At 37.1% G+C, this 25,367-nt stretch overlaps 1 protein-coding gene across 1 annotated transcript in view; it reads right to left on the bottom strand.

The window, feature by feature from the left end:
* Positions 1–25,367, bottom strand: part of CFAP54 (cilia and flagella associated protein 54) — a 527,562-nt gene that overhangs the window by 389,157 nt on the left and 113,038 nt on the right. Inside the window, exons 12-15 of the mRNA XM_089651915.1 lie at positions 22,505–22,670; positions 16,769–16,851; positions 11,420–11,557; positions 7,421–7,571 (exon numbers count right to left, since the gene is read on the bottom strand). Of these exons, the coding sequence (XP_089508041.1) occupies positions 7,421–7,571; positions 11,420–11,557; positions 16,769–16,851; positions 22,505–22,670 (538 nt within the window). The remainder of the gene's footprint in view (positions 1–7,420; positions 7,572–11,419; positions 11,558–16,768; positions 16,852–22,504; positions 22,671–25,367) is intronic.

Genomic DNA, 25,367 nt, shown 5'->3' with positions numbered 1-25,367 from the left:
TAGCAAGGAACAAATATTATACTTACTATTATTAATAGCATTGTGTTTCATTGTTTATCCTTGTTATGTTAGAAAATGCATCAGACTGAACTACAAAAAATGCAAATAAAGCATATTGACTTCACAAAACAAATTAAAATGATTACAATAAACAGCATAAAAATAATTCCTGAGGATAAAATTATATTACTGCAACATGGTATTTTATTTATCCATTCTACTTAGTGTACGTAAGAAAAAGCCATTTATATGATGATGCTGCGTATATACACACTCTGGTAAATCTTTTAAACCCTCAATATTCTTCAAAATGTAATATCATTTATAATATTTTCACCAATGAGAACACTAAGAAGCTTATTTATTAAATGTTGCAAACTGGTTATTTTGAAAACACACTGATATTATTTTTATTATTATTGTGTAACATTGAGAGCAATTATTTATTTTTTATTGTCTTCAGGACAGCTGTGTGTACAGCTGCCTGCTCAACAGAAGTCAATCTAACAACTGGTTTCTTTTAAACGGGCACGCTGGAAGACCAGTATTCAATCAGCACCCGCAGCCAATGGCTGCATACGCTGATCAGTGTATTTTAGCAGGTGGGGAGTCCCCCTGTCAGAATACAATGGGGTTGATTTACTAAAACCAGAAAGTGCAAATATCTGGTGCATGTGTACATGGCAGGCAATCAACTTCTAACTTCAGAAAAACCTGAAAGCTAGTTTCTATGCAGAGCTGCACCAGAATTTGCAATGCTGCAACCCCAATGTTTCAGTGGGAGAGATCCCTGCATTAACATGGCTTGTCTTGAAGCAAGTATCTGTCAGATTGAGTTAAACAAAAGAAAAAAAAAACTATTTGTGTACCCAGTTTAAGGCTGACCATAGATTACTCTTTTTTTTCTCTTCACTCAAGGGGCTGGACAAAAAAAAAATGAATAGATTCCCCCATCCACACAAGCGAGGTAAATGGAGGAATTTTCCTCCATTTTGCCATTGTATTCTGACAGCGGGACTGTCAGACCAAAGATTTCTAACATTCCTGGTCAAAAAAAGGTTGATCATTAGATCGACCTCTGGCAAACAGGAACAGCCATAAACGGGTTAACATGGGACATGAGGTACATTCCTCCCAGGACCACAGACACTCATTCCCAACATTACAGGATTGAAAAACCAATGGTTTTCGCATCCTAGACAGGAAATTTGTGGTAGGTGCTAACACTGAGTCATTAGGCCAGGCTTCCAAGGGGCCCAAATGACCAACAGGTATGGCAATATAATGAATTAATATTTTACAAAGCTGCGCCTTTCTTAATACCTATTATCGTCCCTTGACTGCATAGGCTTTTTTCTGGAATAGGTGAATTTTTAAGATAAGGTACATTCACACAAGTAGTACATTACTCTCAGTCCATCGGAGTTGCATTGTAAAAAGCAACAGTTAAATCATAACCATGAAGCAGCACTGCAAAGCAGAAGAGAGAGCTAATGTATATGTATATAATAAGCAAATAAGATTGTCCTAAATATATATATAATCGGTATACTGTACAATTACAAACTATACATAGAAAAAAATGTATTTTTTAAAAGCTGAGCACATACTGTATTAACAACATTATACAATGTACATCAATACAATCTCATTTACTTGTATATCTAAAAAAAAATATTTAGAAGACTATACTTTCCTTGTGACCACCCTAATTTCTATGGCCTCTTTAATTCTGCTCTTCATGTGCTGTGCTTGATGATTTCCAATGCCTCTTATCCTGAATTCAGTTAGCCCACTGAGGCTGATTTCCACCACATTAATTTGTCTCTGAAAATTCTACTTTAATAAGCTACCAAACATCAAACACAACCTAAGAGCAAAATTCAGTGAATTCACATATATTCTATTTATCTCTAATTCCTCGTATTGTCAATTTACACTTTCTGCAGTGATTATGAATTCTATGACCTAAGCACACGCATTTAAGCTAGAAAATGATCTTGCTACTTTAAAAAATGTTATCTGTTTATTCCTCCAACTATTCACATAAGACATGAATAATACTATAAACAGATTTGTCCAGGGTTAAAGAATACAAGCACGCCCTTTGATCAGAAGGTTAATACGCAGATTACAGGAATTGTAGTACCATGGATAAAATATCATTTTTTTCTCACAGGTCAATTATATATTTCAGCTTCTAGCTACACCGCTAAGTGGTTTATTTTACAAGGTCTCCAGAATCGGATTCTCCAGGCTCTAAGTTCAAAGTGTCCCTCTGGGTTAATTTTCCTGTTGTCTGACGAATATCCTTGCGGCAGAAAACTAATTTCCACCATGGTCAAAGGGCCCTAGTTCAAATTCACTTTGGCAGTGTGTTCAGCAGAGCTCACAAACACAATCCTAGTCAGTGTTATGAATGTGCTATTTTTGTTAATTAAATCAATCTTACCATCCAGTTACAAAAGTGAACTCAATGTACTTTGCCTTTCAACCTGCATATCCTCGGTAGCATGTGCAGATGCATCAAAGTATGAGTCTAAGAGGTCTAAAGCAATTACGTATTCCACTTTATACTAGGTGGGGAGTGTTTATTTTCTATTTTGATTTCTTTTGCATGAATATTATGTTGTTTGTCTAAGTCCTCCCTTTCAGTCCTCCTTTACCCTGACAGTGCGCAAACCTAAAGTCTATGTAAACCCCAACAATGAGCTTCTCTTATCTGCTCCCTTTTGGTCTGTTAAATATACCACTGAAAGAGTTACAGGGGTTAGACAAAAAATGGAAGCACTGCACGATTTGCAGGTGTGAAAATGACATGTTTCGCGTTGAAAACGGAAGTGATATAATAAGCATTTCTGGTCATGGCCATCTTGAGTAAGGGCAGAGGATTCATGTAGCAGTTACTTCCTGAAATCCATCTGACCTTAACTCAGGCATGCAGGCAGGAGGATGTGGTTAGCTGAGAAAACCCCTCCTTCTCTCATGAAGACTCCTGGGATGTATGACACCATTTGCCTAGGCATTAAAACCAGGAAGTGACCAAATAAATGTAAAAAAAAAAAGTTTAAAACAAGTAAATACAATATACTTTCCTATCTATTTACTAATGCTAGCAGCCTAAAAAATAAAAAAATAGTCAATGTTGATTGAGAGAGTGAAGTTCTACTTTACGCTTACAGAAAATAACAAGCACGCTGCATTTCTGTTAACATAAACAGTTATTTTCTGTACTTGCTGAAAATGTTCCTAGTTTGAATAAAAGGAAAATTAATGTAGCCACAACTGGTATGCTGCAATAAGTTGTTTGTTGGATCTAGCTCCGCCTTAAGGTTATGAAAACCTTCACCATGAACTTCTAATAATTTAGCCTGGCAAGTATACTATTGAAAGCATTGCATTATCACAGTTCAATATGTGCAAAAAATATCTGTTCATTCTGACAAAAAAATTTTTTTGTTCAAATTATAGGTAATGTTTCTAATCTAATGTTTTCATCCAATTGGGTTAGTTAAATATTACTCTTTGGGGCACCACAGTACCGTCTTATGGCAGCATACGACCTCATATACACAGAACATTTTAAAAATGCTCAGTTTTGGCAGAAAAACTGCCAGACACTTGTCAAAGTGTCTAACGATTTTACAAGCATTTAGGCACGTTTACAAGCATCAATCGCTTGGGTGTTAATTCAATTCATTGGCCAGAATAATAATTTATTCTGGCCATTGAAATGAATTAATGCTCAAGTGCTCAACACGCCTAATGTTAGCACACGTTTAGCCACGTTTAGACACGCATCAAGGGTTTTTTCTGCTAAAACGCTGTTGCTGCTCCTGATGACAATGGCTCTTGGTTTTTTTTTCCTGCTTGTAAACGCTACTGCTACTAAAAGTTTCTAAAAGTCTATATGTACATGGACACATAGGATAACATAGAGGGCCGTTTAGAAGCAATATATAAAAAAATGCCTGATGCTCCTAAAAGTGGCTGCAAAAATGCTCTGTGTGCATGAAACCTAATAATGACTTGGACATTACAATATTTACTAGCATCCTAGCAATGACACTGTACATGTGACTGCAAGATCACAATATCTACTACTTGATTCTAACCCTGCACTCCATACCTTGTGTACTCCTGACCCAGAGCACAGTAGGTTTAGGTTTTATATAGTTATACCCCTGGAACCCACTCCTACTGTACAATTTGGACACCCCCACCATTTGGAATGGTTCACGTTAATATTAGCCCTACCCCTATCCCTATCAAAGCATACACAGTTAAAAAGGTTTGGGAATCACTCCTCTAAGACAAATATAGGAAGCAGGGAGGAGGAAAGAGGTTCTTCTAGCATAGAATATTTACCTATTCATCAAGACCTTGTATCTCATATCAAGGATAATTGTGCCGATTGAACATTTTTTTAATGGACAACCGAATTAGGTTGAGGATGTTATCATATTAAAAAGGAAGTTATGATGGTTTGGGGTTTATTTTATTTTAATTTGTAAAAAATATGCCATATTTTATACTTTACTAAAAAAAAAAGAAGCATAGAGAAAAAATTCAGTCATGGTCAATAAGAAAAAAAAAAAAAAACATACAAAAAAACCATACATCTATATACAAAACCAAATTCCTTTTAAACAGTAGTTTGCCAATGAATAACAGACAGTATGACATTTCAGATCAAGTCAGCACTCTTTGGAAATGTAAGGCACCTACATAGATGTAAAATGGCAATCCATTTTGCATAATATAGTCCTTAAGATTCCCAGTAGCAGGCAAGTGGTATTTTTGTTTTTCTTATGATTAGGGGTGTCAGAGAAAGAATTCATGAATGTAAGATGTAAAGGAGTATGGAATGGATCTAAAATTAGTTCTCCATTCTCAAACAGTGCTAAAATAGGGAATGAGTGGGAAATGGGGATGATAGTGGTGATAATTGTCTTGCACGTATCTGAATTAGTAGGTCTAGGGGTCTCGGAAAACATGTGCATGCCTTTATTTAATGAGGAAGTCAGTAGTTGCCTTATGGCAGTCGTCTGCTATGTTAACATATTTACCAACATATCTGACAATGATTATAACTAGAGTGGTTGTCTCCAGGCCATATTAAATGAACATTATTATTCAACTTCACAATTTATGTGCATCTACGGTACAGATTGAAGAGAGCTAAGAGATATTTAATTAGTTGCAACCTTGCTTTAGGAAATCTTATATTAGGTAGCCAATCCTCATAATAGACAGTAAATGAAAGACCTTGTAAAGAAATTCAAAAGCTATTACAGTACACTAATCAATAATGTACTAATAAAGCATTAGTAATGCAGCATCATGGGAATTAACATAATAATGTAAGCACAGTCAAGTTACCAAGTATTCCTTATCCCTTTTGTTAGCTTAAGGTAGTGAGTGGTGCAAACTGAAAGTTCTGTTTTATGCTTTTTTTTAGGATTGCTTTTAATGGCATTATGAACATTTCTGTGGTCTTAAACTTTCACAGAAAGAAGCTTGTTGTGGTTGTTTGATCATTTGAATACATTTTTCATAGGTGCTATTTCTCTGAATAAGACTTAGGCATGAATTTATACAAAATTTGCATAGCAGTTTACCCAGTGAAAGTGCATATACAGTCATCTGTACAAATGGGGCATAAAACTCCTGTTATTAAGCTATCATCTGTGCTGATGAAATGTTTTTCAATGATTTAAAATGGAAAACTGCATTTGGTCAATAGATGGCACTAAGTATCACAGGAATTTCCTATGATGCCGAGCACCATCTAGCAGCCACATATGCTCACATTTATTTGCCTGCCCAATTCACACAGAATGAATGTACATGTACTCTCAATGGGCAAATTGCAATGCAATATTTCATTCACCCCTTAAAGTATATCTAAACCCATGAACAAAAATATATCTTTTTTTTTGTTTTGGGGTTTAGATACATTTTAAATTACACATTCAGGACAAGGCTACAAGTGTACTTTAAGATACATTTAAAAAACTTAAAATAAACTTGATTACTTGTGCATAACTGTAACTTTTCAAAGATAGCCTAAGTATATAACTGACTGGCAAATAAAAGACAATAAACATCTGAGGGTGGTGGACCTGTTTTATGTGTCATTGTAGATTAACCAGTGTATTTCTCCATTTGTCATTATTTAAATAAAGAAAAACAATTGCATTTACATTTCTTTAAAACCATGATGCACAAAAAGCAAAAACCTACAAAAAAGAAGAAAATGTCCTTTGCAGGATTTTGAAATCCTATTTGACATTTCTTTTGCTATTAGTAAGCTTTTGGTAGTTGAAAACTGGAGGCTGGCACATGTTCTTTCTCAACTTCACATTAACGTTGAAGGCTATACGTAATGAGTTCACTTTGGCATCTAAGTCATCATATTCTTTACGCAGATTTCAAATGTTTTGTAGCTGAGAATGTCATTTTTCTTGGAAGAAAAAGAAAATGCAGAGTGACATTGTCATTTCTCTACAAGTCGGAAAATAGAAAAATACTGAGAATCTTTTCATTCTGCCATGTTTTTTATCCTTATTGCAGAAACTCTAAAAATCAATTAATATTTCCCTAAGTATTACAATAGAATTGAACAAGGCGTGAATGGTTTATTTGAATTCAGGATATCCGTCTAACTAATTAAATTGTGAGAACTGATGAATATTACTGGGAAATGCCTGCTGGGTAGGCACTTGAGACGCATTATGATTTAAGCCACTCAACTGGTTCCCAGTTTTAAAAATGAAGATTTGTACAGATAAGCATCTACAGTGCATGTGCAGCCAATGTGACTGTAAATACTATATATGGATATTACAATATATTTTAGAATTAAAATATATAAGCCCCAATGGTCATTTAAACTACTGTCTATTGCTGCCAATAGGGTCAGCTGTAAAGTACTGTATATGTAAACCCTGACAAGTTTTTTTTTTCTGTTTTCTCTGTTAAAATAGTTTTGTTATGTCTCTTCTATAAGTGAAAAAAATACCTGTTGATCCTGCCAGAAGTTCAATGCAATTGTGTATAATACCAAGTTGTCATACAGTAACAGTTTAAATCCACTGTAAGAACAAAAAAGATTTTTGGGGGGGCAAAACAAACCTGTAAAAACATATTTGATTTTCAAATTTGACTGTTTGTATTTACAAGTTAATATGATTACCAGCACACATCTGCCAAACTGGTTATAAGTCAATGGGAAAGCACATATCCTGCTTGCACAGAAAAGAAACTTACCACTTGATAGTAATGTATATAATAGGATGCAACATAAATGCAGTTTTAATTTACCCAAATAACTATGTAGAACATTTTGCTTTATGTAGATTCTTTGCAGCATCTACTATTCGCTGTTTCACCAGAAAAGATTAACTTGATCATTTACCTGACTTTCTTCCAGATTTCCTAGAGGTATCGGCCAAGGATTCAGCAATTCCTGCCAATCGTAATGCAGCTTCACCCAGTATAACAGCATCTGTATCCATAATGCTGGAATGTTGCATCACTTCATAAATAAGACAAAGGATATAGATCCACTAGACGGGAAAAAGCACATACTTCATATATTAACATTTTGTCAAATAATAATATATGTGTATATGTGCAGTAATAAGGTCAACATCAGAGCAGCGTATGTGGCTTGAACAGAGGAATGGTGCAGCTGCTGTTTATTATTACCACTATTATTTTCTCTACATGCGTATGTTTTGATTTCTACAAATCCAAGTTCACAGCATCCAACTTCATAACCTTAAGCCCTCTCTGCCCCTTCCAAGATTAAGACCATGGCCTCATAAGTAAAGTGCTTACTGTCCAGGCAAAAACAAGGATACAGTACATCAACAGCAAACCCATTTTGTAAGTAGCAAACATGGAGATATGAAATGCCACAAACTAAACTCCTTTTCTCAGCACTTTCATGTTTGTCAAGAAAAAGATTGTATTTTGTTATGAAATTAGGTTTGTACACTGCCACAGTTGCTGGTATACTAATAAGTAATGTCACCAGCATATTAAGGATATTGGCCATGTTTAGGCAGAATTCAGGCAAACTGTATAATAACAGGATTTTTGTACTCACTGTTAAATCTTTTTCTTGGTGTTCATCAAGGGACACAGGATCGGTAGAACTGGAAATATTGGGCTAAACTTCAACCTTTAGGAGAAATTTGACACTGGCAAACCAAAAATGGCCTTTAGCCAACTAAGTATAACCCCTCCCATGAAGCTTCAGTTTTTTGGAAAGCTGTATTAGGAGAAGATCATAAACATTGAGGTGTAGGATCTGTGTCCATGTATGAACATCAAGAAAAGGATTTCATGATGAGTACAAAAGTCATTTTTTCCTAACTGTTCATCATGGGGCACAGGATCAGTAAAATGAGGAGCAATGGGATGTCCCAAAGCAGCACAGCAACACAGCAACACAATAGTTAAAAAAAAAAAACCATAAGATACACCAAGGGTTGCCTACAGCTTAAAGAGCTGCCTGAAGAACCTTACATCCTAGCTTGCACCTACAGAGGTCTGATGTCTGTTTGATTGGAAGAGCGTGAACCTTATTCCTAAGTCTATAGGCTTGAAAAATGACATATCTTAGCCACCAAGAAATGGCGAAACAAGAAGCAGGGGCTTTCAGGAATGAAAAAAGGAAGTCAGACTGTCTGAAGTAGCTGAGAGGTAGACACAAACATCTCCAGCCATATCTGAGTGATGGAGGGATATCTCCTTAGGATGAACTAGAGCAGGACAGAGAGATAGTAGAACAAGGTGGAAAGCAAAGGTCACCTTAGGACAAAAGGGGACTCAGGGTCTCAACACAGCCTTATCCTTGTGAAGAGCAGATGAGGAAGCTTAGAAAAGGAAGAAACAGATCAAGTTTTACTGATCTCACAGAGCCAGCACTGCATCCACTGCTTCCACTAGAGGATCACTGTACTTGGAGACAAACCTGTCCAGTTTGTTGTGTAGTCTGGTGGCCAAGGGGTCTACATCCAACATTCCCCACCGAAGGCAGAGGTCCTGAAACACCTGTGGATGAACAGACCATTCTTGCGAGTCCAGGCACTGACGACTAAGGTAATTCGCTAGTCTATTGTCCACGCCTGGAATGTGGACAGTGGACAAGGCTGAATCGCAATGTTTCTGCCCAAGACACAGGGTTTTAGAGGATTTACTAAAAGGCAAGAAGACTGTGTATTTTGCAAGTGCAGTTGCACTCATTGTCCCCAGAGCTTCGTTAAGGTGGTGAAGCCTTGCTTTATAAAGAATACCTAACCAGGTGCAAGGAAAATAAAAAAACAGCATTTTAAGCTTGCACATGATCGAATAATGGAAATCGGCAGAGCTCCATCACATTTACTAAGCTTCAGGGACAGTAAATCCTACTGCACTTGCAAGTGCACAGTATGTTTGTCTTTAGTAAATCAACCCATAATCGTTCTGCTTTTCTTTCTGCAGCAATAGTTCTGGTTCCTACTTGATGACTGTTGTACACTACTACTGTGGCATTGCCTGACTGAATCAAGATGAGATATCCGATTGAGGAATCTGGGATTTAAGGGATAGACAAATGGCTTAGAAAATGTATGTTGAAAGGAAGATGTGTTTCTGTGGGTGTCCAGGATGCTTCCCCAGCCTGGCAGGCTGGCATCTATTATGAAGATCTTCCAGGATAGTGGAAGAAAAGGATTTACCTGATTCTAGGGCTGAGTTGGGGAGCCACCAGGTCTGAGGTACAACCTCCTAGGACACTAGCAAAAACATAAGTATCATAGGAGTGGAAGGAGTTATACTTGGCTGGCCAGCAACCCTTTTTTTTTTGCTAGTGTCCACTTCCTCCTAAAGAAAGAAGTATAACTATAACAATACTCCTGATTCTACTGATCCAGTGTCCCTTGATGAACAATTAGGAAACAAAGCTTACATTCAAACATATTTACACATTTTCCCACTAATCAATAATTCTGTAAGCTAGCCTTGTGACTTATGCTTATTTCCCATGCTGCACACCCATGGAAGCATCATACCTGTAATTCACCCCTCTGCTTTTAGCTTTTTCATTGGACAATATATCAGCATTATAAATTCTGTTCAATTGGCATGGAAAGATCCAGAAAGCAGTAAGGCTGAACCAGGTACTACAGTGTTCTTCCCAGCTGTGTAGTGTGGCAGTGATATATGAATGACAAGACTGATGGAACAAAATTACAAATTCTTTACCAGGTAAAGCAGTAAACACACAGTATATATTTTGTAATTTGTATTTATATATGTATAGCTAAGTGCTGTATAGCACTTAGCTGTCTGCCACCTGATTTTAAATTCTGAAAGGAAATTAAACACTCAGTAGGTGTTTCATTTTTAACACAATGCAGGATACTCTTCTCAGTAAGTCAGTGACCATCTGTTTGAATGTCATTCACTTTCAGGATAACATATTCTCATGCTTTTTTGTTCATGCTGCCAGAAGGCAGAACCTGTCTTATAAGGAGAATGCTAACACAACAATTTGAAAGATGTGGTTTTCCAAAAGAACATTTGGAGCTGATTTATGAAAACTGCAGCAAAAAAAAAAGAGGCCATTAATAGCGATCATAAAGAAAATAAGAATCATCACCAACACATCTTTGTATAGTAATTATCTTATCCTTTATTCACATACAGCAAGAGCCATCATAAGCTGACGTTTCAGGACCGAGCAGGATACTTTTCTCAAGGCAAAAGAAGATCCTGAGGGGTCCTGAAATGTCAGCTTGTGAAGTCTGTTGCTTTATGTGAATAAAGGACAATATTTTCACTATATCAAAGTGGGCTGGGGAAGATTCTTATTTTCTTGTGCATTTATGGTGATGCAGTCCACCAATTCACTACAGCACCCTGCAAGTACTGTGGGCAACCCTCTGAGGTGTGCAACAGACAAAATACAGCAATTCATAGCAAACAATCCATGTTAAGTGAAACATGGAGGAACTATCATTAGCAATCGTTGTGAGCAATAGCCCTTTGCTGCACTGTTTGTAAAGTAGCCGCAATGTGCTCATGGTATCTAGCAACCACAGAATTAACAGATGAAAGTGTCCCCTTTTAATCTCCCCACCCTGTCTTGTTGTGGTGCACAACAGCTCCATTATCCTGGCACAGAGGAGCCATTATCTTAGTATCACCTCAAGTCTTAATATGAAGCAAATTAACGACAGTGAAAACATAGTTTAAAGAATGTGGGAACTGGTCCCTTCACTCCAACACAGACTGGGATAGATCTGCATTTTTGTGGAAAGTCTTAGTAAAAATTTGTTTTACAATCAGGAGACAAGAAAAAGACCGGGTTTGATTTGTGACAAAAAAGGGGGGCTGCAATGTATTCTTATTAATTCAGCCTTACCTTGCTGTTCATTTCACACTTTTGTGTAAATTTGGATCCATCAACTGCACCAGTATGCATTCTCTGCACTCCCGTCTTACATTTTTGCCACAGAAATAAAATAACATCAATAACAATATCCCTGTCAGGCTGGACATCCTGGAACAAACGTATTTGTGTTGATTAGGAAAGAGCATTCACAAACCACATTTAATTACATATAAATAACAAAACCTATGGAATTACTTGTGCTTGACTTGTATTTACACATGTGACCTTTGGCTGAATTGATCACACCGCCTACGAAAGAAGCCAAAGGTTGACAGGGAATGTGCCTATCTGTGCTGGCGTTTACAATCAACACAATGTAAAGGATTAATAACGGTTTGAAACTGATGTCTTTCAGTGATCGAGGATTTTCTCATTTCTAAATGAACAACAGTCTTTTGGTTTACACAAAAGTCCAAAGGATTAAATTGGTCCTATCATTAAAATTCATATATAAGATGAATCAATACAATACAATACATGTGAGCATTTCAAAGTCATATTATGTTTAGTTACACATTTTGTGACATGAAAGCACTGCTGCTCCACAGCTCCCTATTGTGGCCTAAAGCCCAGGTAGCCAAAATCACATAGGGGTTGATTTACTAAAATTGGAGGGTGAAAAATCTGGTGCAACTGTCTATGATAGCCAAACAGTTTTTTAACTTCAGCTTGTTCAATAAAGCTTTCGAGAAAAAAAAACCTGAAAGCTGATTAGTTTTTATGCAGACCTACACAAGAGTACCTAAGAGTACACAATTGGGGGCACAAGTGTACACAATATTTTCACCCTCGCTTCGCAAGGGGAAAAATTATATATCATGAAACGCACAGTCTGAAATCAATAAGGGGACCTTTGCAAAGTAATAATGAATACTTGTCATGGCAAATCATGCCTTACCTATTGAGGACACGGACATTACTATGCAACGATTCAGTGTAGATACAATATACTGTATTTTGTGTTTGATAATATAGCAATGTGTTATTTGTAGACACATATGAAAATATGTGGCCTACTGTTGCTGTTTTTAATATGTTATTTTTAGGTGTAGTTTGCCAGTTGGAACAGAAAATAACTAAAATCTTATATTAGGCTAGCTCCCATTTATGGCTGTCACAATCAGATTATTAGGAGGCATCAATTAGAACAATGTAATCCAAACACTGAGTGATGAAGATATGGTTAAAGGTGAATAGACACAAAGGAAACCTACTGTTAGCAATCAGTTTTCTAAACTAATCAATATAAGCTGGGAGAGCTTCTCAAAGACAGTGAAGTGTCATACCAACTGATCTTTTGGCAGTTAACATAGAAGCACAAAGACTAGGCTGATTTCTTGCAACCACCCAACCCAACCCCATCCCATTCTACATAGATGTCAATTCCTCGGGTCCTCCGCTACAAACTCATTTACAAACATGTCCCAGAAATGCATCAATACCTTTATATAAAGGGAAATATCTCAATGTCAGAGGATCACCGACAATTTTAGACAGTGCAGTTAATGCTAGATTCATGCATTTTTGGGATTGTATCATATGCAGGTTAATCAAAAGGCTTAAAGAGCTTTTGGGGGGGTTTTTAATGGTTATGAACCATACAGATGTTGCCAATAAGAACAAGACAGGGACCTTGCACACTCTGCACAATGAGAAAATAATATGCCTTTGCTTCACGTCTCTCTGCAGAGAACACATTCTAAAAGTTCTTAATGAATTTGCTAGCTTAAGGTGGAACTAAACCCAACTTTTGTAAAACTGCAAGCAGGCCGCTTTTTATTGAAGAAGAGGCATGGGATGCTATGTTTCTTCTGCAATAACACACACCTACCTGCCTGCTCACTGTCTTGTATTGAATGTACACTGAGCAGCACATGTGCAGTTCAGCGCGGCCAGTCAAGAAGTTAAAAATCCATCACCCTGAAGTAGCTAGGAGGAAGATAACAGCAGCTAGTGAGGGATGTAACCGAAAGTGGAAGTGAGAATTTTTGGAGGTTTAGTTCCACTTTAAGAGCTAATGGGCATTTTTTAGATTATTTGTTTATGTCACATCTGTTTAGGTTAGGACTGGCAAACAGATAAATGCACAGTTGGACCAATAATATGTGCACTGTTTTACATGCCAATGGATTCGTAATTCTGTTGAGACAATTTACACTCCTCTGCAATGCTGTACAGCCAGGCAGATGAGAAGCTTATTATAGAATTCAGTAATGTAGCTTCCTTTGCTACTTCTCAACCTCCAGTATTCTCATTAGATGATGAACCAGCATCATCACCTCTGTCTAATTAGAAGAAAGGTCCACATACCAGTAAATATGAACTAGAGCGTGACAGAGCGATCTCTTTTTTGCTGTGCAGGGTGGCAAGAGAGTAAATCACAAGAGTGGCTAAAATACATTATTTATCCTTTGGCAAGAGGCAGTAAGCATTTTGACGTGAGAAGGAAAGTATTTCCTGATAAAATATTAAATAAAATACGATAAAATAAAATTTCCTGTTTAAAATACCACTGTTGACCTCCTTTAGAAAAAAGTCGGTTGCCTGCTATTACTTTGGGCTAAATATTTGTCAAAGACCTGAAGAAGTATGCAGATCACAAAGTGCTGGGAGAATCCTAAAGCCAGTAGGTTAATACAGCATTCAGGCAACTAGAATATGTACAGTAGGAGTGCAGAAATGGCAGACCCTATATTACTCTTAGTCATGGTTTCCTTTAAGTAAGCACAGTTAGCTTTTTAGTATGTCATACTGTCTTCTCTAGTTCTTGAAGTAGCATAACAATTTTACATTGTGATATCGTTCACCTAAGTAAACTAACTTGTTTTAACTACATACACAAATGCTGATTGTAACTGTATTCCTCTGTGTACTTTTTTCCATTTTAAATTTAAGGGTTTTTTTTAATTCTTTTTGTACCTTTGATTCAAAAATATACAGAGAAAAAATGATGACCAGTGCAAGCAGCCTAACATTTCAAAAGATGTTTTAATAAAAACAAATATATAAATTTATTTCCTAGTAAACTGGACATTTAAAACTTTTCCTAATCCTTGGTTTATCTTTGAAAAAAAAAAATGCAGGTTTTTTTTTTTTTCTATCTTGAAATGATGACAAGAGCCCAAGCAAGCCCTGTGTTTCCTCACAAAAAGAGAAGGAGAGCAATCCCCATGTACAGTCCCTGTGATTGATTTATATGCAGACCTAGACAAAACCTGTCAAGTTTCACTGATTTCTTGTCAGTTTCACTGACTGTTTGCAGTGACGCATACTTTAATGGATTATCTATCACTCACAGCATTCAATAATTTCTCATTTAAATTTCAGATTCTTTTGTGAAAAATAAAATGGATGCCTATTTTTATTTAAAGCTCTTCTGTGTATCAAAATGTGGCTGCAGATATTATTATAGTTGTTCCCAAACAAAAAAACTGCAAAAAGAAAGTTGGAAGATTAATTTGAATCAATTTAATTGTTCTTCTCTTTAAAGACAGCAAACATGCTAAAGCCCATGTAATCCTGCTCTTCCGAAGGTTCTACTACTGCTTTTTACTTGACTCTCTTCGGAATGGATAACAATTTGTATTTTTTTCTGAAGCACAGCAGCCATCAATAGGCCATCATTACTGGAAGAGAAAGCCCAGTGATTGCATTTTTCATTGATATCTATTTTTCTCCTTAATCAGTAATGAACATTTATAAGAATTCGGATCTTCAATCTTAAAAAAAAAGTCTGGACCTTTACTCACCTGGGTGGAGGCAGCATCAATCCAATGCTGCAATTGTTCCCTGCCGGCTCTGCAGTGAGAACTGAGTGATCAAACACTGCCAATCGCTTAGTTCTCCGCTCTGAGCAAAGAACCATGACGGTCAGTCTCCGGCTCTTTACTCTGCCTCTCCAGTGCTCAGTGGGTCAGATCGGATTGCTGGGTGGATGAAAAGGGGTCCAAGGAGTGCAGAATCAACTGCAATCCCGTGACCTACAGGAGAAGTGTAGTCAAAATAGCTATACTTCTCCTTTAAGTTGATAAAAATGTGAATCCTAAAGCAGCCCATAGATTACTCAGTTTTCTTTCCTTCAATCATGGGTGGAAGGAAAGAAAATCACTTGATTCCCCCATCAACACACAGTCAGTGGTGAATGCCTCCCGCAGTGCTATAGTGTTCTGCTGGGGGTTTGGGTGAGTTACAGGATTGCCTTTCCAGGGGCAGAACACAATGGTTAGATGCTAGCGGCTATAGCTGTTGCCAGTAATTGAAAAAATCCTACAGGCTGGTTGATCGATGAAACGACTTGGGTACAATCAGCCTGCCCATACACAGTTCGCATCTCTGTTGGTCCCTGCTGAACCGGCCAAACTATGATCAGAGTATGGCAGGCTCTTCTTCTCAGAAATGTTTGTGTGCCTTTATTCACTTGTATTATCTTCCTGGCAGGCCCAATAGTAAAGCTTCTAGGAAGGCTACCTAAGGTCAAGTCTGATAACCGGTATTTCACACTCCCCTAGGAGCCCAGAAAAAGTGCCAATTAACAAAAGCTCAATGTCCTGTCATGTAACCCTGAGAGCACATTATTTTATAACAGTTTTATGAGTGTCTCTTATTAAAATTGAGATTAGGCAGGAGACTGCTCTGACATGGAAAGAAAACAAGTAGATAATCAAAAAATAAACAAACTAGAGGTAAAGCTGAACTAATAGAACAATATAAGAGTGGAGACACAACTTATAAAAGAAGTTTACTACACAACATTATTCCTCATTTCCATCTTGCGTCTAGCAATACAAAAAAGTAGGTGAAACCAGGCTGTCATAGGCCACATGTCAGACACCTCTATTTGTTTTGTGACAGTCATGAACCACTGCTTCAACAAGGCAGCAGATCTATGTCACTTGCCAAGAGGAGAAGTTATTGATGAAGGTGAGGACTTAATGACTTTTGAAAAAAAAATAAAAAATTTGCATATCAATAAAAGTGCCATTGAGTCTGCATAGACAGAACATTTTGAGTAAAGAGTTTGTCTGAAACAGCAGAAGTGGATTATGATAGCACTATTTCTGCATGATCAGGGAATGGAAGGGTTCACTCAGTACTCTATTCCTAACTATTGCCTTAACTTTGACAATTAATTAGTAATAGAGTAGAATGAAATTATTAATAAAACAGTATTGAATCTAGGGGAAGATGCACTCTACAATTGAAGCCAAACTGTAACGGATCACTACCTGTTTTATTGGTATTGTAACTTCCTGGTGAACACTGAAACTGAATCATATTTATGTCCTATTTTCCCTAAGGCTAACACAGAGTAATACTGACCTGTAAAGAGTTACAAACGCAGCAAAAGAGCGTTTCCGCCAGTCTAACGTAATCATCTGGACTCTTGTTTTCTACAGATTCACCTGCCAACACAAATAAACAGTATAAAACATCAGTCATGAAAAAAAGCTTTATAGTTGATAAACAATAAAAAACAGTAGCAGTATGTAAACCTTTGGTACATTACAAATAAAAACACAAACTCATTGCTTGCATTAACGTTTAGATGACACAAGCCTTAGAGGATCAAACTAACCTAAGTGGCCATAATTGGTCTATGAGTACTTAAAGATTATTGAGAGCCAGGTGGTCTGTTAAGCCCAGACAACTGACAGTGATTACTGTATATGATAAACAGAAGGAGCGATTACACAAACCTAGATTCTTTTTCCACATGTATATAAGGGTTGAAGTCAAGGAGACGTAAGCACTAACTAATATTCATCGACTGCATTGCTGCTTTTTAGGTTGGTAATGTTCTGTAAGTAAATGAAGTTCTTGTATAAACATTAAGAAAATTCCAAAGAACAGAAAGACAATATAACAAGTGAATCTAACAATCTGACAAACAGCAGAGAAAACCCTTGGCTCAGCTCCATGCCAGAAACTAAGTGACCCCGCCTGTACACGGAAGGAGGGCGCAGCTTCCAGTGGCTCCAATCTGACAGAAAAACAGACGCTGCTCAAACCAGCCTAACGAGTCAGTTGTATGAGACGGCCTCAGCTTCTACTCCGGCCAAGCTCGTTGATGCGTTTCGCCCCGCCCACTGAGCTCATCTCATACACCTGACTCTTTGGGCTGATTTGAGTGGCGTCCGTTTTTCTGTCGGATTGGAGCCAAGTAAATCCAATAAGCATAAAATAAAAAAAATGTAATGCCTAACTGGTAAAAATTTTAAATGGATGATCACAGGGACAAATCATAACTTGAGACTGTCGTTGAAGTCAGAGATCATTGACAACTATGCATATAACAAATGGCTGCACTGACAAGGAGCTCACATAGAATTACAAATATCTAATGGTTTGAATGAATATTCAAAATGTATTCTGCTACGTCTTTGCTAAACAAAAACCCAAAATGTGTAAATTAATTGGTTTACGTGACAGTTATAGCGTTTACAAATGGCAGTATATATACTGGAATTGTTTGGATTTTTTACTAGTAATTGTGGCGATCAGCGACTTATAGCGGGACTGCGGAGGGCATTTTGACACGGGGGAACTGACTTGGTGTCACTGACATCCCCAGTGACACCAGTACAGTGATCAGTGCTAATAAAAAGCACTGACACAGTACTAATGGCACTGGGCAGGAAACGGGGTTAACGTGGGGTGATCAAAGGGTTAACTGTGTGCTGTTTTACTGTTTGTGTGTTTCATTGGAAGCACACTGCTTTGCATGGCTCTGCTATATAGAGCCATACAAAGCAGCATGCAGGAGCTGACAGGGGAGAGAACTGTGTTGTTTATACACAGGTCTCTCTCCCGTTGGAGATACCCAGCAATCACCAGGGGCCGGTGAGAAATCACTTAACGGGACCCGGTGATTGACAGCCGAGGCCACGAATGGCAGCACGGGTAGGGTGCACACACATCCCCTACCCGGAAATGCAAAATCACGTAAATATATGTGATTTTGTGCACCCGTGCTGCCCTGTAGCAGTATTTCTGCTATAGGGCAGAGGGGAAGCGGTTAAAAAAGTTTTTCTTTGTACTGTGTTAGTTTTCAATAAAACTCTTTATGAATTGGGACTAACTTTATAACTTAGCAGAAGTATATAATATGGGAGCAGTCTAACAGCCTTGTATGATATGACCACACTCTCTTGTACAGTAACTCTTTTGCTCTCATTGTGATTACAGCCATATTAGTGTAATTGCAACACCACAGTTGAGTACTCTCCATTACACTTTTTCAGGATAAGCTTTCAGGGTATACCCCCATTTTCTGTACTGCTTGGACCTTAGAAGGAAGAGGTATACCCCGAAAAGCTTGCTCTGAAACCATTAGTGCTAATGAAGATTAAAGGATCACTGGCAGTACTTAACTGCACTGTTATTCCAATTAGAGCAGTCTTTAACTGCTTTCCCTCTTAACATGCCAGGGGCTAAAAGGGTTTTGAAGTAGTTGTCACATCAATTGTATTTGTCCTTTGCTTGTAAAACTTGAGGGAAATCTTTTTCCATAGTGGCTCTCTGTTCTATATATGTACCATCCCTCAGAGTTTTTTTTGGGTTTATATACTCCTCTTTTCCCCATATCCACAACTATAAAAATGTGTGCCCATTATATTCACCACCATCTTATGTCTCCCTCCCTCCAATGTCATAGCCCTCCCAAATAACAGTTTAACATTCGTTATTATTCTAATGTTTTGGTTGAAACAGATCTACCAGGCAGGTAATCTAGACCTGCATCTAATTCAGTTATGAATCAGAAAAGCTTAAATGTATTTAAAAATAGTACTTCCATTTACATTGAAATCTGCCTCCTGTAGCCCTCTGCATTGTCCCTTGAGCTTTGATGCTCTGTACAGAGCTGTCAATCTTAAAGAATATGTAAACCAACATTTCATTTTCCTGATATGCGCCTGCTGTACCAGGTGCTTGTATGAAAAAGTATCCTGTTCTCTTTGTACTACTTCCTTTGTGTGAAATGCTTTATGTTCCAGCCAGTCCCTCTGATTTCCTATCAAAAACTAATCAAACTAGGCATGAGATCAAAATGTGGTCAGTTCCCTAGCTGTGCTGGGAACTCAGCCTCCTTTTCTCAATTGTGTGCTGACATCCCCTACTGCACAGCCATTCTCTGGGAAGATCATTGTGCTGGTGTTTCTGCAGCCTCACCTCTCTATGCAGCTGAGAATAGAGAATATATGAACACTTATAAAAAATTAAAAACTTTTTTTATAATGTTTGTATATCTATACACAAATGTTTTACCTTTCATCTCTATTTTATGGGCAGCACAGTGGCTAAATGGCTAGCTCTTCCACCTGGCAGTACTAGGGTTGCTGGTTCGAATCCCAACCACAGCACCACCTGCCTGGAGTTTGCATGTTCTCCCTGTGCCTGTGTGGGTTTCCTCTGTGGTTTCCTCCCACACTCCAAAGACATGCTGCTAGGTGAATTGGCTCCTGTCTAAATTGGCTCTAGTGTGTGTGTATATGAATGTAAGTTAGGGACCTTAGATTGTACGCCCCTTGAGGGTTAGGGACTGATGTGAATGTACAATATATATGTAAAGTGCTGCGTAAATTGACAGCGCTATATAAGTACCTGTAATAAATAAAATAAATTTTAAACTGCATGGGTTGTTTTACAAGGTGAAGGTGAGGGTTTACATAAGCTAGTCATAGATAGATGGAAATTTGCCAGTTCAGCAGGAAATGGATGAATTTTGATCCATGTGTAGATGCTCCTGCTCAACAGAAGTCAATCTCACCATCAACTCCTGTTACATTGTCTTGTTGGAAATAATTTCTTGATCAGCGGCTGAAGCCAATGGACTGCAGCTGCTGATCAGTGTATTCTGACAGTGGAGAGTCTTTGCTGTTAGAATACAGCAGGGAACCTCGATTGTGTGGATGCAAGAATCCATTCCTTTATCTTGTTCAACCCACTGGCTGAACGAAAATTTAAAAAAAAGATCCATCTATGGCCAAGTTAACAGAGAGAGATTTGATTGGAGGAGATACTCATTTACTGCTGCTTCTTCCTGTTCAAATCACAGGCTGGGGCAGGTCCATGAGCAAGCAGTGTTGCTTTGATTGTATTGAAAAAAGTATAGTCATGGACCTGGCTGCGCTATCTGTCACAGAGAGATTCCAAGACCAGCTTAAATGAACCATAAATACTATGGCACACTTATATATATTAACAATGTATTTAACTGCCTTTTTCTGCTTCCTAAAGTGGTTGGAAACCTTTACATATACCCAAAGAAGTGACTAGCCTCAGGTGATACACAGAGATGAAACAAGTCCTCCTACGTAAGTTGTACCTGTTTATCTCAGTCTTCCTTTCTCTACATTCAGTCAAAGTGCTGAATATATAAAGCTTGTCTAGAGTTTAGAAAAAAAGGGGAAGGAGAGCTGAAATTACACACTGCACAACTCAGTGAGGAGGGCTCTGATAGCTGATTGGAGGGAAGGGACACACCCTCCTTCACATAGTACACAGGAACAGAGCTGAGGCTGTCAATCTGCTGGAGGTCCCTCCCCTGCATGAAGCAGCAGACAGAAATGACACTCAGTTCTCGTATTTGAGACATGTACATACTATAGAGGGATATGCTTTGTTCATATTTTATGTTTGAGGTTTACAACCACTTTAAAGTGTATACTTCTGGATATAGAGGAGAAGGATTAGAACACCTGTCAGGTCTTTATTGCCATCTGTGTCCCTGACATTGTGTCCTCTTTACCATTATCACCGAAAGTAAATTTTAATCAAATCTCAAATTTTTGGGTTGTCACTAAAAACAGGAGTAGATGGGAAATCTTCCAATAGGGACACCAATTCTGGTGACCCTGGTGACAAGAAGGTATTCCCTCACTTTGAAGGAATTTCTTCTGATGTCCTGTTTTGGTTATGGGACAGGAAGTAAAGGGGAATCTCCCCAATGGGACACAGATATGATAAAAAAAAACAGACATAATAACAGACATAACGTTCACTTGCTCTATCCAAAATAGAAAAAAAAAAGCTTTGTCTTTAGTTCTAGTTGAAAAAAAATTAAATGTTTACAGGATACCCTTGCTTTAACAACAGGTTACCTCTTTTTATATCCAGAGATCTCAAACCCCTTTGCTTAAATAATCTCTTATTTCTGATTTTTCTTTTTTCTGTGCTTTAAGATATGTCATTACTGGAACATGCAAGTGTAAAAGTTGCTCAGTTTAAATGAAGTCTGCATTGTACAATGTAGAAGACAATTTGTATGCAGATAAGAGCTAAGAATAGCTAGACAAGGCAACCGCACTACATATCTTCTTGATTCAATGACTTTGGAGCCACAAATAGTGACTTCTGTGCTGCACTTCGACTGAAAATTACCAGAAGCAGACAGCCTTTGCCTAATTTTATAAAGTTGTTTGCAATTTTTAGACATTTTAAAAAGAGCGAATGTGTTTTAAAAGTTATCTTTTAAAGAAAGATAAAAAAATATTTGCACCATGTTAGATTTAGTATGCATTCAACTTTCTCTTCCAATAAATAAATACAAATAAAGGATCAGTTATATACACATGAAGTGTCTACTGATTATGAATAGTGTTTAATGTTTCAAGATGCATAATCACTGTGAAGACTCATGCATATTTTAATTTGTCGGGTTATCCCCTCAGTAGAGGAAACGTTAATCAGTTAGACTGCAAGCACACACTATGCTTTAATGAGCCATCTTCACCTTTCTACTCCTGACTTTTTACCTTAAAAGAACTTGTTTAATGTGTAAAGAAAAAAAAATAAACTCTTAGAAAAGGCTAAAACACTTTGCTGTATTTTCAAATGGGTTAAAAGTCTAAGCATTTGAGGCAAAACCAAGCATAGGGAATATATTAGCTGAGTTGAAACAGTCTTTTAGAGTACTTAAATCTGTTTGCTTGATAAGGCTGCCACTTGGTGGACTTATATGATTACTACAGAGGATACCTTTGGTGTATGTAATACTTAAAAAAATTTGTTAAAATGTATCATTAGTAAATGAGCCTTTCGGATATTTTCACTCACCTTGAAGTCCAAAAATGTTTAGATAATTAGGAATATCTGATCTAGATTTTTGATCATCTTTGGCTATTAAACTGTGTGTATGCTTTTTCCCAGACAACAAAGGCTCAGCAGCAAGTAGTATCCTAAGAACCATTTCTTCTTTCTTCCATTTTTCACCTTCCTGTGTCTACAACATATAAAAGTCATTAAAGAACAGGTCCCCGTGCCATTGTGTACAATTAAATAAAAACACAACTAATATACTAATTAACAATACATATTTAAAATTATATTTTCACAATCAATGGATAACTATTGTATATAATTGTTCTGCATTGTCTTCCAGTTTTATTGCACAGTTGGCTGCATTTTAAAACCTAGGTACTCTTGACATGGTTATAGTATCCCAGTTACTATCAATAATTTGAACATTTGTTGCCATCCATCATTTCCAATCCTGCATTATCAAAGAATTGTAAAACTTTAACTCTTTTTGGAATTTAATTTAAAATGATTCCCTTTGCTTGGATGCATTAAGACTTACTTTGAATCCTTTCCAGGTCTTCACTGCTACCCTGTTCCTCCCACAATTCGAAAACATTCCAGTAGGTTAACTGAATTTTAGCAAACATTTTTCCTACTGTTAGTAGTGCATGTATGGTTGAAATCTTAGATCATATGGTCTTTTGGGGCTGAAATGGAGTGAAAGATTAAGGGCTCGTTCACACCATGGTGCAGAGAAATCAGTTTTTCTGCATGCGTTCTGCAAGAGCACAATGAAATCAATTGTTCTCTGTGTGCCCTATTCACACCACAACACTAGTGTCATGTGCAGATTTTTCTGCACAGGAATCTGTAACGTGTGTAAAACTCATTGAACAGCGCATGAAAACTGATGTCTCTGCAAGTGAAATCTGCACATCAGTTTCCATCAGTTTTTCTGCATGCGTTCTGCAAGAGCACAATTAAATCAATTGCTCCCTATGTGCCCTGTTCACACCAGAACACTAGTATCATGTGCAGAAGATTTTTTCTGCACAGGAATCTGTAAGGTTTATAAAACTCATTGCAGAGCGCATGAAAACTGATGTTTCTGCAAGTGAAATCTGCACATCAGTTTCCATCAGTTATTCTGCACGTATGGTGTGAACGAGGCCTTAATGTTCTCTGTGCTAAGATATAAGTGTCAGTACTATATAAATAAGCAATAAAAAAGTATGTCTGATGGTTCAGACAGATTACCTTTTCACAAGAAAGTAAAATAGATGTAAAATGCATTGCTGGCAAAGGGTATTACACTACTGACATATTTCCCATAAAAACTAAGGAAAGCCATTTTCCTAAAAGTAATTAGCACACTGTAGAAAAGCATTGACAGGTTTGATATTTCATTTTCCAAAATTGTGAACATACTGTACATCCAGTATTTTAACCAATAAGTTAAACATATGCTTATTGTAGATGGACCTACTAAACAATGAGGACTGTTTAGGCTTTTTGTGTAGTCACTGGTGACATCAGCCAAGGTAATTAAGCATTGCCAATAGCCACTTTTTTGTTGTAGGCATCAGTTTCTGTGTAAAAAAAAATGGTTGGAAAGAAATGTATGCCAGAAAACATCTATATGCCCACATGTCTTTCCACAGAACTACAAAGCCAAGGTTGTACAGCAGTAGTCACATTTGGAAGGAAGCACAAAAGAGTGCCTAGGATCCAAAGGCAGTGGCTGCAATCTACCCACATTTTATAATGTGCCTGTAGTCATCCAGAAAGTTAGGTTGCAATTTAAGCAGAACCCCAGCTAATAAAAAAACAAACAAAAAAAAAGATTAGCCCATGAACAGATAAAATAAACAGCACAGCATTAAACCGCAGAACTTCTTTTCCACCACAATGGAGTTTAATTATTAAAACTGGAGAGTGCAAAATCTGGTGCATAGAAATCAATCAGATTCCTTTTTTTTTGTCAAAGCTTAACCACTTGCCCTCTGGAAGGATTTACCCCCTTACTGATAAATATAGCTTTCTTTTGCTAGTGTTTGATCACTTCTGGGTTTTTACATTTTTGCATAAAAAACAAAAAATGACTGACAATTTTGAAAAATTGTACAATATTTTTTTACTTTCTGTTATAAAACAGATCTCATAAAATTAAAACAAAATAAGATTTCTTCATAAATTTGGCCAAAATGTATTCTGATAATTGTCTTTGGTAAAAAAAAATATGTATTGATTTTTTTTTTGTGAAAGTTATAGCATCTACAAGCTATGGTATAAATACTAGAATTTTTATTTATTTACTTTTTTATATACTACTAATGTCAGTGATCAGCGACTTATAATGAGACTGTAATAGTGCAGTGGGCAATCCTTTTTTTTTTATTATATTATTATTGATAAATATCATCATACAAAAACCAACACAATATATATATCATTTCACAGTACATTTTCTAGTTTATAATTTCCCCAAAAACCTTTCCCCATTACATCCCCCTCCCCCCCTTATTTAACCCCCCCACACACAAACACTTATTATATTCTTATTCTTATTATATTCCTAAATATTTAAATTCCTTTTCCCTCCATTTAAAAGGGAATTCTTTCTGTAACACCTTTTTTTCTTTTGTTGGAACATTAATGTTTAAAATATCTGATTTTGAGGGGTTCATTTTTAAATTTGATAAATCTCCGTAATGTTTTAATATTCTCACTAGGTAATGTCAATCTAGGATTTACAACATAAAATAGCATGTCATCTGCATAAGCTGCCACCTTATGTTCTACCTCTCCTTTCTGTATCCATTTTATATCATTGCTATTTCGTACCATCGCCAGAAGCGGCTCTAAGAACAATACAAATAGAAGGGGCAAAAGGGAACAA

This window comes from Staurois parvus, unplaced genomic scaffold (genome assembly GCF_062004578.1).
Source record: "Staurois parvus isolate SC_StPar_1 unplaced genomic scaffold, SC_StPar_1.0 ptg000025l, whole genome shotgun sequence".
In the NCBI taxonomy this organism is placed as follows: Eukaryota; Metazoa; Chordata; class Amphibia; order Anura; family Ranidae; genus Staurois; species Staurois parvus.
The sequence above is the reverse complement of the archived record's forward strand: the minus strand, read 5'-3'. Positions and strand labels throughout refer to the sequence as shown.